The 15704-nt window shown below is 36.6% G+C and overlaps 1 protein-coding gene across 1 annotated transcript in view; it reads right to left on the reverse strand.

Moving 5' to 3' along the window:
- Positions 1-14766, reverse strand: part of LOC117963422 (serum response factor-binding protein 1-like) — a 48631-nt gene extending 33865 nt beyond the window's left edge. The window contains exons 1-2 of the mRNA XM_058992573.1: positions 14521-14766; positions 2265-2353 (exon numbers count right to left, since the gene is read on the reverse strand). Coding sequence (XP_058848556.1) covers positions 2265-2353; positions 14521-14550 — 119 coding nt within the window. The 5' untranslated portion in view covers positions 14551-14766. The remainder of the gene's footprint in view (positions 1-2264; positions 2354-14520) is intronic.
- Positions 14767-15704: the final 938 nt, after the last annotated feature.

Here is a 15704-nt window from a genome sequence, read left to right on the forward strand (position 1 = left end):
AGGGTCATGACAGTACTCTTAAGTTTGATAGTTTTTCTATCTATCTACAATATAGGAAATTGAGCAAGTAGCCACTAATTAGGCAAGTATCTGAGCATTTTACAGTTCATTTCATAATCTATAATAAAAGAGGTGTTTCTTACTAATCAGTTTCCACTGTTTTACAGCAACTTTAAAGTGATGAGGTTTCTACTTCAGAAAGTCTCCTAATCACCTTGATTCTTATTATTAGTTTTTCCCCCTTGATGATAATGATTTTTTTTTATAGGGAATGAACTGTTGCTGCAAAAACAGTACCATATGGAAAAACAGCTGAATGGATTACCTTTAAACTAAAGTAAGTTATTGCCCAAAACATGGCTGACTAGTATAGATTTAAAAAATATTTTAACAAATTGAAATACATTTACAGGAGACGATGACGGTATGGCAGCCAGACAGTGTGGAATGCTGAATTCTGGGGGGGGGGAGATATTGAAATAAGAGAGAATGTGACGACTTGTTAAAAATTGTAATAACCAGCAATCCAGACTCAGAAGCTAAACACTCAGCTAAACACTCAGAAGCTATTGTTGTGGTCTCTGACTCTGCCATCCCAACTGTTTGAATTGTCAGAGGTGGAGCTAGACAGCGACTTGGATGATGACCCCTAATTTTGGTGCGTACCAAACCATTTCTGCTGGTACTCACGTGAGAACCTAATGATGAAAGTTATGTGAACCCTTGATTATAATGCAGTTGGAAAACAGAAGTTTTAAGACATTGCTCTCTTTTCTTTCCAACCATGTTTACTCAAAACTCAGACAGGTAAAAAGAGACCCCTAAGACGATGTTTCATTTTAATGTAAAACAACATATTTCTGTTTCACCCATGAGACTGACTGGTAACCAGCTTTCTTACTATCCACAGCTGAGTAACCACAGAGAAATGCACAATGGAAGTCACACGAGACTTTGGCAAATGGCTGAGACAGAACACTTATTTAACATTTCTCCTTCAGGGGATTTACTGACTTCTTTTCTAGTGATGACAGCATATGGTTTTTGACTGATAAAAAGGGCAATTTTTTGTAAAAGATACTGTAGTTTACAATTAGTTAATATCCATGACTTAACTAAGATACTACAGAGCGATTTTCTTGAACTTCAAAAATGGTTTGATGAAAATGGTCTGATCTTAAATGAAAAAAAGACAAATACCATGCTATTTGGTTCGAAGAAAATGATTCAAAATACTAGTTCAAATGTTTCTATTGTTACTTGTAATACTACACCATTGGAGAGAGTTGCCACTTAAATATCTAGGGGTTTATATTGACACAACTCTTAATTTGAAAAACATATTAAAAGATGTATGTAGTAAAATTGGTAGGAAGCTTGGAGTATTGTATGGTCAGCGCCACCGTTTAAGCTTTACAGCAAGGTTTAAATTAGCCCAACAACTTTTGTTCCCTATTCTAGACTATAATGATGTGATCTACAAGACAGCTAGTAAGGAATCACTGAAGAAGATCGATACAATGTATAATAGGATCTGTAGGTTTGTACTCCAGTGTACTCCGCTTGAGCATCATTGCAGCTTGCATTCTAGATTAAATTTGCCACCACCTGCTAACAGAAGGAATTATCACTGGAATCTGATTCTTTTTAAAGGGGTATATAACATTACCAGTTTATTTAAACAGCTTGTTTCATGAGTTTACTTGTAAATACAGCCTACATAATGTCTGTGGCACAAAATACTTCAATATATCATCTGTAAAAAGTGCTGCGGGAAGAAAATCTGTAGTTTTTTATGCTGCTACAGACTGGAACCTGTTACCCGCAGGACTTAGATCTGACATCTCCTGTGGTAATTTTAAAAAACTGCTGTTCCAGTACTTAAACAGGGCTTGTGCATTTAATGTGTACGTGCTGTGTACAATTAATGTGTACTTTGTGTTATTATCCTGTCATTATGTGTTTTTATTATTTTTATTTTGAAGCCTGTAACCTGCTGCAGTACTTTCTAGGACGCCTTTGTAAACGAGCTACCTGAAGCTCATATGGCCTTCCTAAATAAAAGTTTAAATAATTGAATTGAGCGTTTTGTTTAGTGACTGGAGAAAACCTGAAATCCCTGGTTAAAAAAAAATCCAGCAGGGAAATTACTAAAATCACAGCCATTCAGTAAACGAGATGTTTAGATCAAGTGAACAGCCTCCAAGTGTTAAATAACACATAATAAAATAAATAAATACAAATAGATAACTCAAGTCACTAACTTTTTCGACTTTAGTTTGGTGATGTGCCTCGTTAACTTCCGGATGATCAGTGCTCTGGCCTTCTTTACATCTTTCCTCATCTTCACAACCTGGTTAAAAAAATACAAAAAGAAACCAAATTTAACATTTCCTACATACAGTAAATCACACTCTGACCGACACACTGTAATTTAACATTAACCACTGTGAGACTGATACTGTACACTGTGGCCCCTTCTCCTAAGAGTTTGGTTAGCTGCATTTATTGCCCTAATAAAAGCTGACGAATCTTCAAAGGAAATGGAACAAGCCAAAAACCCTTGAGATGTGTCTGAAGCCTGAACGAAAACAAAAGCATGAAAAGGCAAGGCATTCCCAGCCAGCGACGTTTTCATATTATTCTTGGAGCAAGGGTGTAGACGCATACTTGAGAAAATTGTTAATCATCTTTTACACTGACATTTTAGAGTTAACCCTCTGTTTATCCAACACTTGCACAATTAAGAAGTTACTGTTGGCAGCTCTAGTGGTTAGTGAAAAAAAGGTACACTGTAAGCTAGTAAAGCTGAATCAGTAATGGACACTATTTGTGTCCAAAAGATAGATCTAGAAATCTCTCTTGCTATACTGTATGAGGTTGGCTAAACAGCTATAGACAGGGCATCTTTCACAGCTTTGCTATTCAATTTAAAACCCTTAACCATGTGCGATATTCATTCACACAATAATCATCATGATTGGTACAAACACTTACCACCCCTCTTCAAATTAGGGTGTAGTCGAATATACGAAAATCACCTTATATATTAGCTACTTGTAGAAGCAAAATCGTTTTTAATTTTTTGTTTAAATGCTGACACTTGACAAGTGTTAAAAGTAGGGATGTAAATATTGTTTAATAAAACATCTGTTTAAACTATTTGATTTCTATCAGTTAACAGTTTAATTGTAGTTACACTGTCACACTAAATACCCTTTAAATAAATACCCTTTAAATAAATACACTTTCCACATATTTAGTCTTTGTCATGCGTTGACATTTGTTTACCAGACATTTAAGAAGCAGCTTAAGAGCACAAATCCTCTTTAATTGCATCACGACTATCACATTGATGATATGTGCAGTGGTACACCTTTCTAAGTTTCTAGTATCTCGTTCATAGTTAATCTCGATCCACTACAGTGGACACTGGTTTCACATAAAATAAAACACCATTTTAAAATAAAAATACATGTTACCAAATGTGGAAGGGTGGTGGACAATTCACTGACACACAGGAGACAGAACTTTATTTGTAACACTGCTCTGGCGCACTGATTTATTTTAGTCCGCAGAGGGCACTGTTGTCCGTGGCCTGTTTACCGGCAATGGTAATCAGGTCCACAGGAATACCAACACAGGTAAATAGTTCAATGCAGGCGCACTCACTGGTGCTCAAAATAATAATGAAAACAAAAAGGCGAAATGAAAAGGGAAAATAAAACACAGTAATAAAACTACAAAATAAAGGTGCTGCTTACGCAGTGCCCCCACTGCCACTAAGCAGGTCAGCTCGGGATCTCCGTCCTACGCTGTTATGCACTATACACTGGGGTGGCTAAGGTTCCCCTATCACTACACACGTCCCCTTGGGTACGTAAAAAGAGATTTTAATAAAATTGTTTATTTTTTTCTGGCTGTTTTCCTCAGCCGTGCTTGCCTGTTTTGGTCGCTCGTTCCAACCATTGGCCTTCTCAGCCGGCGTCTCTGTGTGTTTTCCAATTACGGCCACCCGAATGCTTAACCTAGCGCAGTACTTATGGGCCGAGCAATCCCCCAAGGCCCGTCTCTCAGCCACTCAGAGAGAGGGAAAGCCAACACACCCTCTTCCCCACCTCTCCGTGTCACTGCCATGACTGACAGGCGGCTCTACGAAGCTGCTGCCCCCTTCCTGCAGTACCACACATGCACCAGATAGTCAGTACAGATCTCTTAAACCACTGTACTCAAAGACGAATGAAAATGTCATCTGTTATATCATAGAGCAGCAGTTCTCAAACTTCGCTGCGCTGTGACCCCCTAGTTCTAGCAATAAAAATGAGTATGCAATGTTTTTTACAGCACTGTACTTGGACAGGAGTTTTGTGTGTGTGGTTTTTTTTTTAAACTCTGGACTGCAGTTCATTGTAAAACATCCACTGTTGACTTTCTGTGAATGGATGGAGTAACGTCGACATTTGCACTGGCCATTAAAAGTACAACCAGGTTCCTTGTTTTGAACTATTTACAGGTTATTGAATAAACAAAGTAACTTGATTAACCTGAGGTCAGAACTTAATGGCTAGTTGTAATTTGGAGTAATGTTACACTATTGTAACGCTGGAATGTATTTTCTATTGTTTTGGCCAGGTTACAATATTTGCACTATTCAGATTATTTTATGAATGTTATTATTTATTACAACTAAACATATTTAGAATATTTAGGTTGCAATATGATATGAGATACTTTATTCCGAGTACAGAAAAAAGGATTTTAGAAGCAGTTTTTTGCTGCTCAAAAATAGCCTGTGTCTTAAAATTAGTACAGTAGTGATGTGTGTATTAAAATCGCCAACAAAAGACGGGACTATCAGAGTACACAAACAGCAATGTGACTGACTGCCGAGAAAAGACGAACAAAGACGCCACTGCCTGAATACACAAGCAGCAACGTGACTTGCTGACGAGAGAAGACAAACCAAAAAGTTACTGCCTGATCTCGAATCATCCATGACATACAGGCAGCCATTTTCAAAGAAGCATCAATAGCTTCCTTAGGGATTCAAAGAGAAGCTTTTACAATTTCAGCACCTAACGAACAGTACCAGCTTGGACACATAAAAAATGCTGATCAGACCCCCGTATTTTTCAAGAAGCCAAGCAACACCACAGTTCACAAATTGGGAGAAAAACAGGTGCGGGTAATGACTACTGGAAATGAGAAGCAACACATAACTGTAATGCTCTGTGTGATAGCAGATGGCCGCAAACTGCCTCCATATGCGTAAATGAGGTTGCATTTTTGTAAATGCATATTTTAGGTTTTATTTTTTCCTCAAATTGAGGGTGGGAAATTTGGGCTGCGTCTTAAATTCGAGGATGTCTTAAATTCTTAAGTTTCATTCAGTAAACAAAAGGAAACACCTGTGCCTAAGGAAATGGAGTATTGAACGAGTCTTGGACATTATTATTACTATTATTTATTTCTTAGCAGACGCCCTTATCCAGGGCGACTTACAATTGTTACAAGATATCACATTATTTTTACATACAATTACATTATTTTTTACACATTATTTTACATACATACAGCAGTGTCCTCTACCTGGGATTGAACCCATGACCCTCCGGTCAAGAGTCCAGAGCCTTAACCGCTACTCCACACTGCGTAAACTTGACTAGCTTACATTGTTATGCTGTCTGCTTGTAGTACACATACGCATTTGCCTTTTATTCTTGGGCTCGCAAGAGCAGGGACTAGAGTTTGGGTAATCAAATACACAAGAAATGTGGATGTGGACCCCGAGTATTCGAATAGGAAACTATTCGAAATTTCCAACCCTACATCAAATGTTAGGGCCCCAGTCTTAATATCATGGACACTTATTTTTCTTCATTTATTACATTTTGACAAATGTTTAACAATAACAATAAGAAACAAACACTAAAAGCCACAAACAGAAAGCTTTTCTGTCTAAAAGAACGAAGAACAAAAACAGATTGGATCCACAAAAGCAAAATTCCATAAAGGACAACCAACCATTCTACTCAACCAGGCATCCCCCACTGCATCAATAATAAAGACCAATAACTATGTAGGGACATTTGTTGTATGATAACTCCAGAGTATTATCAATTTTGAATGTGTCAACGCTATTTTTTTGTTTTAATAAATATGTTTAAATCGTGAAATATCTTGAAATACCTATTTTTAGACCGTGGAATGCTGTGAAATAAGCCATTTTTTACCATGAAAATATACAGACCTACTTATCAGGTTTTTAAACAGTTGCTTATGCTTGGGAAGCGGTCAGCAAGGAACCCTGAGATGGATTTCAGCAAAAAAAGGAACCACACATAGGTAATGTTCAGTTCGCTCCGATTCAAAACATACCCAGTTACATGTTTTCCAGCTCTCTACAGCAGGAACTACAACGTATGAGCCCGCCAACATTCTGAAGCGTGAACTTCACACAATACAGCTATATTACCTGCATGATTTTAAAAAAAATAAATTTAAAAAATAACCTGTGTTGGGGCTGCCCGCTTCAAGACGGTCAGATGCAAGACGGTCAGGGACACAGACAAATGCAAACCTGTCCTACACAGCACACATCCCTTACATAAATATACTATGTAGCTGCTAAAGGATAATGCAGTTTGGGACACGGTATGACTGCAAAGCTACTGCATTCAAAACACTATTAGTTGGGTCCTGAATTCAATACTTGGCCCAACTTTAAACACACAATTTTTGAACTGGAAAAACATAAATCAGCAGGTTAAATGGATATCCAATTATTGCTTTAAAAAGGAACATTATTAAGGGTGCAGCTGTGATAAAGAAAGTTGCTGATAAAGAATTCAGTTCTGGTAAAAAAAAAAAAAAGTCTACAGGCTACAAGTGTGAAGGTTACCTCCGAATATAAAAATTAAACAATACTTTGTACAGCATGGTTTTATACTCTATTGTCACTGAAGGAACGGCCATGTTCCTTCATGACAATAAGTGTAGCATTGAAAACAATGCAAAAGCTTTTTTTTTTTTTTTTTGGTTCACCAATACTGTAGCTATGAAAAAAAATGAATCCTACCATTAAAAACCAAATACACATTTAACACATGATACATATCAGGTAAGAAATGCTAGAATTATTTTGTTAGGAATAGGGGAGTTACAGATGGACGTGTTCTGTTATCTTGCTGTGATTTCTTTTATATTAAAACTTGACATCATCCTTTTATTTTATAACAGATGAACTTCATGCTTCAACTAAAACAAATGGTCAAAACCACGTAGTAACCTTTATAAAAGTTTACCGTGGTATTTTTGCTTTCCACGTGGTTATACTGTACTTTACCATGTTTTTTGTTATTTTATTTGTTTATATACTTTACTATACCTTTCTGCTTTACAATGTTTACCTATGCTTTACCTGTGATTTATTACACTTTGCTAAGCTTCTACTATGGGAAACCTTTATAAGAGAACAAAACCCCAATAGCTTACTAAATTACAAAGTTAGACATGCACACTTAACCCATAAACACAAACAACTCCATTAGGAATCTGTTTTGAAAGTAGTGTACTATTTCAATTTAAGGGTTTAGTTTGAACATTATCATGGCAAATGGGACCACTGCCTGGGAAAGCTGGCCAAACCCACAACTGCTATTATTATTATTATTATTATTATTATTTATTTCTTAGCAGACGCCCTTATCCAGGGCGACTTACAATTGTTACAAGATATCACATTATACATTATTTCACATTATACAGATATCACATTATTTTTACATACAATTACCCATTTATACAGTTGGGTTTTTACTGGAGCAATCTAGGTAAAGTACCTTGCTCAAGGGTACAACAGCAGTGTCCCCCACTGGGGATTGAACCCACAACCCTCCGGTCAAGAGTCCAGAGCCCTAACCCTAACTGCTGCCCCACTCCACTTCACTCATATGACACTAAAGACAGCTTACAGCACAAAACGGCACTCGGTGACAGAAATATGAGGTTGTCCTGATGCTCATTGTGCTTTACAATTGTTGTATAATTTCTCCCTAACTGAAGTCTTTTTGACATCTGCAGCTGTGTGTGTGTGTGTGTGTGTGTGTGTGACAGAAATGATCTGAACTGTAGGATGGAAAACATGAAAGAACATGAAATTGAGTTTAAAACATGACAAATGGGTTTTGTAGAAGCTTTGTTGAATCTGTTAGCAGGTTTCACTAGAAACCTAAACTCAGCTGCGGCAAGAAACGGCCCATACAGTTCAAAGGAAGAAACAGGATGGAAAAAGCCTGGACATTCAGCCAAAGCACCTTCACTTGTAACCACAGTCGCACAAACAAGTCTAAAATAGGGTAGGGAAATAAAACGTCTGTGTTGTATTATACGATGAGAAGCTTGTAAGCACGGTACAAAAACCTGCAGATTTGCAGAATAAGTAAAATTAGCAGAAAAGCAGAATAACCACCACAAATTAAAGATAACGCAACCTCCAAGGGAAACAGATGGGTATGCAGCTAAAAGCCCTTAACTCCTGTTATACAACAATTAGCAGCCCCCATGGGAGTGATTCAGAGCTAAGATAAGAAACTGGTTAGAAACCAGCATTTGGTACAAGGCAAGTTTAGTTTAGGGTGTTAAAGTCCAGTGAGAGCAGAACAACACTGAACAAGGGGTGTGAGATAATAAGCTGCTGTCTCGCGATGACTGGACAGAGAAGGGATAGCAGCCGGGGTGTACCTGATCACATGTCTTGTGAATATGTAATGACTTACATTCTATATAAGCTTGTGTGAATTAACGTATCGTCAGAATACTCAGTCACGTGCTTGCGAGGAGTATCTCCTGCATAATGTAATAAAAGCGACAACCGTATCAAAGGACTTTAAGTTTCTTTATTTTACCATCTACTTTTTTTATAGTCACATTTTCAACATCAGCTTTCTTTTTAAGCCTTTATCAACTTCAAATTATAATATATATATATATATATATATATATATATATATATATATATATATATATATATATATATATATATATATATATATATATATATATATATATATATTACACACACACTTTTTAGCCAAGTTCATATATAGTTCAGTGACCTCACATCATACAACAGCACTGTTAGCTCTTTATTATATGCTAGCCTACCAAAGAACCAGAGACATGTGATTTCGTAACAGCATCTAACAGGCCTACGTGGCCCGCCACATGTGTTCATATAAAAAGTGTGCTATAGGAAGCAATCTTTGAAAGTATTGGCAATAGCAACATTATGTTTTGTTTGTGTAACATACACATGCTTTAAGCCCCATAGTAACAGTTTACAATGTCAAATAAACACATTTGTAAATATATACTTTAACAGAATTATTGGCCATTACAAAACAGGCAGCAGATGATGTGGCGCTTTTATAAGTGCTGGAATCTGGATGAGATCCAAGTTCTGTACAATTGACTGTTTTACATTACACCAGATGTTAAATGCAGAAAGAAACACTAGTCCAAATATTTGAAAGAGGACACAATTATATGAGGGTTGCCTGATTTAAATCACGTCGATTGTCACTTGATTAAAAAAAAAAAACTAATTGATTTAAACAATTTTTTTCATTATACCTATTTTATATAGTTTCTCAATGAAAAGATGAAAAGTATGTTTTAAAAACCTTTTAACACACACATCTTAAACTCTTACTGTCTATAAACTAAAACTCTGATCACAGATCACAAATGCGAGTGCAAGCGCAAACGACGTTTGCCCCCAATTCTGTAGCATATGGAGTGAAGACGTAAAAAACGAAATCCTGCACTGAAATGGTATTCTGAAGACATGTATTGCCCCGCTATAGAGCACCTGCCCCATTATTAACATATTTGCCGAAGCGATTCTGATGGGGTCCCAAATAAATTGAGCACTGTATTTAGACCCGCTGAAACCAGGTTTATTTAATGGTGCAATCAGGAACTTTAACAACTGAACACACTATAAAAAGCAAAGTAGTCCTAAGTAACAACTGTGTGTGTTTGAACTGACACAGAAAGAGGAAATCAAAGAAACAAAAGTAAAAGAAAAGAATGGGATGAGTGAGGGATATTTTTCTTTGGCGTACCCCAATTCTTGTAGTTCATATACTGTAGTTCACATTCAGAGGATGCCACAATGATAAATGCTTTGCTTTATGTATTCATTTAAGATTGAGTAATGTAGTTTGGTATGCAACTATTCACAAACCACCACTTCCAACAACCTTAATTTACAGTTTGGAGGTACTGTAGAGCTACAACTATGGTACTTCAAACAAAATTCCATAATTAAAAAAAAATAACAATAACTATTTAAATTTAAAAAATCAAATTTTTTTTTATTTAATAAAAAAAAAAAGAAAAAATCTCCAACCCTACTTTGTATAGAAGTGTTCAGTGTGCATTTCTATTACAAAACAGGTTCCAGATGATGTGGCAAGTTTTATACGTGCCAGAACTTGGAATGGATATAATAGGCTATTTTACATTCAAGCAGATGATAGTATGAAGCCAAGAACAAAACAAAAAAAAACTTTAGTACTAGATACAACTAGTTCTCACTACATACATCAATATTACTGTATATTAGTATCTAAAGAACACAAGTACACATATTTGAAATATGTCTGCTCTAGTGCACTGATAGTGTAAGGATTGTTGCTCACATTGTCAAACAGGTAACACAGCAACACGGAAGAGAAAAGTCAGAGCACTTGTTATTTTCTTTTTCTTTTCAGTGTTGTAGAGGTCAGATCTCAAACCCTAGTGCATTACAGCAGGCATTTTGAAAAGAGTTTTGAAACAGACATCAAAATTAGAGGTGTAAAATGTTGTCAGGATGTTAACAATGAAAAGAAAGATTACAGGTATGTTATTTAAACAGTTGTAGCAACATGTGGGGACGTATAACGCTTTATTTTCCAGAACCCCGCTACTTACTGAGTCCAATATACTATACAACAAATTAAGTGATGCAGATTGTGTATTTTTTCCTATAGCAATATATGTTTCAATTATAGAAAGCAAAATCAGAAAGCTTGTTTACTTCTTTTCCCTCACAGCCATGCCAGCCATACTTGTTACAGAGTCTGGGAACGTTCTTACAGCGCAGTTCTTGAAACATTCATGATTTCAGATTGAAATTAATGCAACCTCCTCCCCGCTTCACCCTAAAGTAACTTGCTAACCAGATACAGATACACACAGCTGACAGCAAAGAAGGGATATGACAGTGGCAGGGCAACTCAAATAGTTAATTTAAAGCAACAAAAATTACAGCAAATCTAAAACTGGAGGTCAGGAATCCATAACACAAGAAATACAGTGCTCACCTGTTATAACGCACCCTGTTATAGTGCAGAATCGGTTAGAACACGATAGGGTCGTGGCTCCCATTTCCCCCATAATGACCTTATAGTAGCCCTTTTATATTAGTTATAAGGCGGAACACAAATAGCACGGTCTTATAACTATGGCTCCCCATTATAGTGTTATAAAGGGTCAGCACTGTATACTGTAAATACATGGCCTAACTACCATACATGTATGTTATACAGACATGCAGTGCATACCTCCAGATTTTGATTCACCTAATAACTTGAATGTCCTTTAAAAGTTTAATCACAATTTGCAAAAGCATGTATGTAAATGTAATCATGACATACAGACAATAGAATTGGACAAGCTGCTATATGAAACTCTAAGAGACAGATGGACAGACACAGCCTCCATATACTCTAAGGTTATGATATATAGCTTCAGTAGTGAACAAGTGGTTCTGTATACTTTATGAAAAACTGTAAAAAAACAAAAAAAAAACAAATACAGAATATTGAGTTTTGCAACTACTGTATATGTAAACAAACTTTTGAACAAAATTATTGGCTTAAATATATATAATTAGGTGTCTCCTCTTGGAGGCCAAAAATAAACTGAAACAAGGTACCTTTTTCTGCAAGGGATATGATTATACAGTAATTACGTCAGTCCTGACTGCTTTTGAATGGTCATGCAAACTGCTAAATTATATTTAAGTTGACTGTGGTCAGTGGGTTAATGTCTAAGAACACCACAAGCCTATCCATCAAGTTAAAAACAGAAAACTGCAGGTTGTTTTGGAACACAGACATACCAAGTCACAGTTCCTTTATTCAATACTTACTGGATGCTGACATTTCCTACTGCAGACTCTGAGAGTTTACATTTTTTTTCTAGCAGGGTTTCTAATTACAGTAGGTTTCATATTACTACTGTTTTGTTACAAAAGATTTCCAAAATACACATTATACAGAATTAAAAGTCAACGTGGCTTGAATGGTCAGATAAAAAAAAAATGAAAAAAAATGGGAGTGAGCTGTGGCTTACATGTAGACAAGTACTGCACTGTAGGTTTCTTAGGGTGACCTTTAAGATGTACAGCATACTATGATCCTTACATAATAATTACAGGGGTATTTATGTATTCTAATCCTTATGTGACTGTTAAAATGTAGTGTCTGGGTGTTCCCATGGATATGGGAACACAAATGTTTTCCAGTGGTTGTTCCTCTCTGCAGGACACATCATCTGAATGACAGGACTAACAAATTGATAGATATGAAAATACATGCAGACATGTCTAACAGTCTTAGTACCAATACCTTGGTTACACATTACAGAAAGCAAGGCATGGTAATAGACGTGGATATGTTGGATCATAATGCCCCCTGCTGTACTGCAGCAACATCTGAAATGTAAAAAGGGATTTCTTTTTAAAACACTATGCTCAAACAGGGGTACAAATGTGACTACCATTTCAGAGGAGATTGATACATTACAGGTTTTATTATCTGGTTAATTAGCAACAGTCCATTTAAAAAAGCTCAGGTGTGTTTAATAAGGCACATAAAAAGCCCATGCTTTCCATCCAGATTTTCCCACTCCCCCATAAAAAAAAAAAAAAAACTGGTCCATAACAGGCTGTAAAGGAGAGGCCCATGGGTACACTCTTCGGTGAACCAATTGTGGCAATATCGATGGACCAAAAGGGTGCTATGCACATATATTGTACACGTGCTGCTGACAACATGGGTGAATCAGAAACATGATGTTAAATTGCCAGTATCGCATCCATATACTTTATAACAATACCTGTAAGATGCATTATACCTTACTGTGCTGTTTCCTACGTTTTAGGATCACTTAAAATAACTCTCAGTACTTTTTCAGAATTACAAACTGCTTATTTGGCTGCAGTCCTGGAATTAACATCCTCATTCTTTCCAGTTAGGTAGCAACACAGTGCACCCTGATAAAATTGTACCTCCTTCTGGCTCGCTCCCGTGGCATTCTGGGGAATGTAGCATCCCCACTACCTCTCTTCCTCTTAATCTGCCATTCAAATTATTTATATCGTCCTCATTAATCTTAGAAGAAAAAGCTAGCCCGAATGTCGTTCACCAAGACAAGGTGGCAGTATTTGAATGGCAGTTTACTTCTTTTGCAGTGATCAGGTAGGCCTAAACTAAACCGTGACTCCTCCAGTCTTTAGCTTGCAAGTGCAGGCCCTCTGTCACTGCTACTTTTGAAAAGAACCTGTGTTAACTCAAGTAGCTGACATCTGAGTATCACCCCACACGCATACGTTATACAGCTGGTTTGCAGTTTGTCAGATGTATAATTTTTCAGGAGACTGTACCAGTGATCCATAGTAGACATGGCTGCAAAGCATATGTTGTGTTTCATTATGGGGTTGTATTTAACACATACCACCTGGTGGCCAAATGTTGTAATCACCACTTTGTTGTATTTACCATATTTTCTGTTTTTAAACAGATCTGAAACACTCTGTGAGGTACACTTGCTTGCTAAATTCGAAATAATATAGTTGAATTAAAACAACTATTATAAGGAGTTAAATTCAGCTTAAACAGTACACATTTTGAAAATGTTTTTTTTACATATGAGGTTAATGGATGTGTGAAAAAATTAGATTACAACAAATAGTTACCGGTAATTGTTACTGGTCAGTTACTATTTTGAACTTGAGAAGCGTGTGTGCTGTACATGGATGTAGCCAATAAATAGTGTCAGTGAAACTGTACATTTTATGTGAAAAATGCCTGTAATAATGTGAAGCGACCCCATCATTAAAAAAAGTCCCTTTCTGTACCAATAAAAGTCGTATAATTGTACCAGATATATTTTCGCAGGCTAACAAGGTTGTGATAATACTTAGTCCACTTGTGTGTTCGGTGCACTGTGTTGATAGACCGACAGTATCACGACACACGTGCGTGGACATATAATTAAAGCGTCAACCACGCATACACTTAATTCAATAAAGTTACAGTATGCGGACCTGCAAGACATTGGGTAACATAACTGCCGTTGCAGAAACTGAAGGTAAAAAAAAAAAAGATTCTTAAATCAAAGTCTTGCCGTTGAAAAAAAACCTATGGTTAAGTTACTGCAGTTAGGCTACTGTAGTTTCAAACGTACCTCGTTGTTCAAATTTAGCACTTGCGCCATTCTCTTTCTTCTGCTCTTTGTCAGTAATCAAAATAATAATTATATGTGTTTCTTGTTTGTTTGTTTTAAAATGCCTGTAAACAACGTCTTGATAAAATTAACTAACTGCACACAGCAAATCTGCTGTTATGGATCGACCAGCTTCACGTTGCCTATGACACAAGCTTCCGGGCACTCCCACGCATGCGCCACCAACTTCACTACGGTAGGTCACAAGAGACAAACTCTAGAAAGGCACGACTGAATTATGCAAAAAAAACAACAAAAAAAAACAAAAAAAAAAAAAAACGGTATGAATGGTATCCTGAAATGTTCTCCTTTTTTTCTAGTAAAGCAGTACAACTGGGGATGTGGAGTTTCCTGATAACCTAACTCAGCAACCTCGCTTAGTAAATACTTTGGTGGCACTCAGTAGATAATCGTCGCCTAGTTTAAAATATGTAAAATATTTTCCATTTATATAACTCCCAATGCTGAATGAGTTACAGTACCATACATACTTATAAAGGCGTGTATACCTGCACAAATGAAACCTTTGATTTATGAAAGACACATACTTCCCTAACTCAAAATGACAGAAGCCCAGCTACAGTATACTGCCTCACAATGTGACAGCACCAGTGTAGAATAGACACACCTCTCCCCTGTAACGAGGACACTGACAACCTGACATTGCTGGAGAAGAAATAAGACTTTTGACTTTCAGTGCTGAAATTCTCCTTGGAAGCATTCCAAGAGCCACCTACAAAGCGCTTGTGGCACGTGCATATATAATAAGAACTGTGCATATAGGCTCCACTACTCAGCTGCCCTGTTTTGTTTTTTTCTGCACACACATCTATTGGCCTCACTAGTATTTTTTCTGTGCTAATAAGATGAGTCACAAATTATCTCCCCTTTAGAAAATGTTATGAGATAATAACTCTGTCCTCCTATATTCCACAAATGGTGAATCCAGTAAGGCCTATAGAACTGTGAACTGCTGTATATATTTAGATATTTTAACAGACTGATCTGAGAATGCACTGTTAGCAGTATTTACATTTCTAGGTGAATTGTAATGCTTTGGTTTTGCTTAACACTGGTCTTGCTTGAAGACAAGCACTTTATCTTAGTAACAAGGGGGTTCTATTACCGACTAGATAATTGACCAT

The sequence above is a fragment of the Acipenser ruthenus genome, chromosome 2, assembly GCF_902713425.1.
Source record: "Acipenser ruthenus chromosome 2, fAciRut3.2 maternal haplotype, whole genome shotgun sequence".
Classification (NCBI taxonomy): Eukaryota; Metazoa; Chordata; class Actinopteri; order Acipenseriformes; family Acipenseridae; genus Acipenser; species Acipenser ruthenus.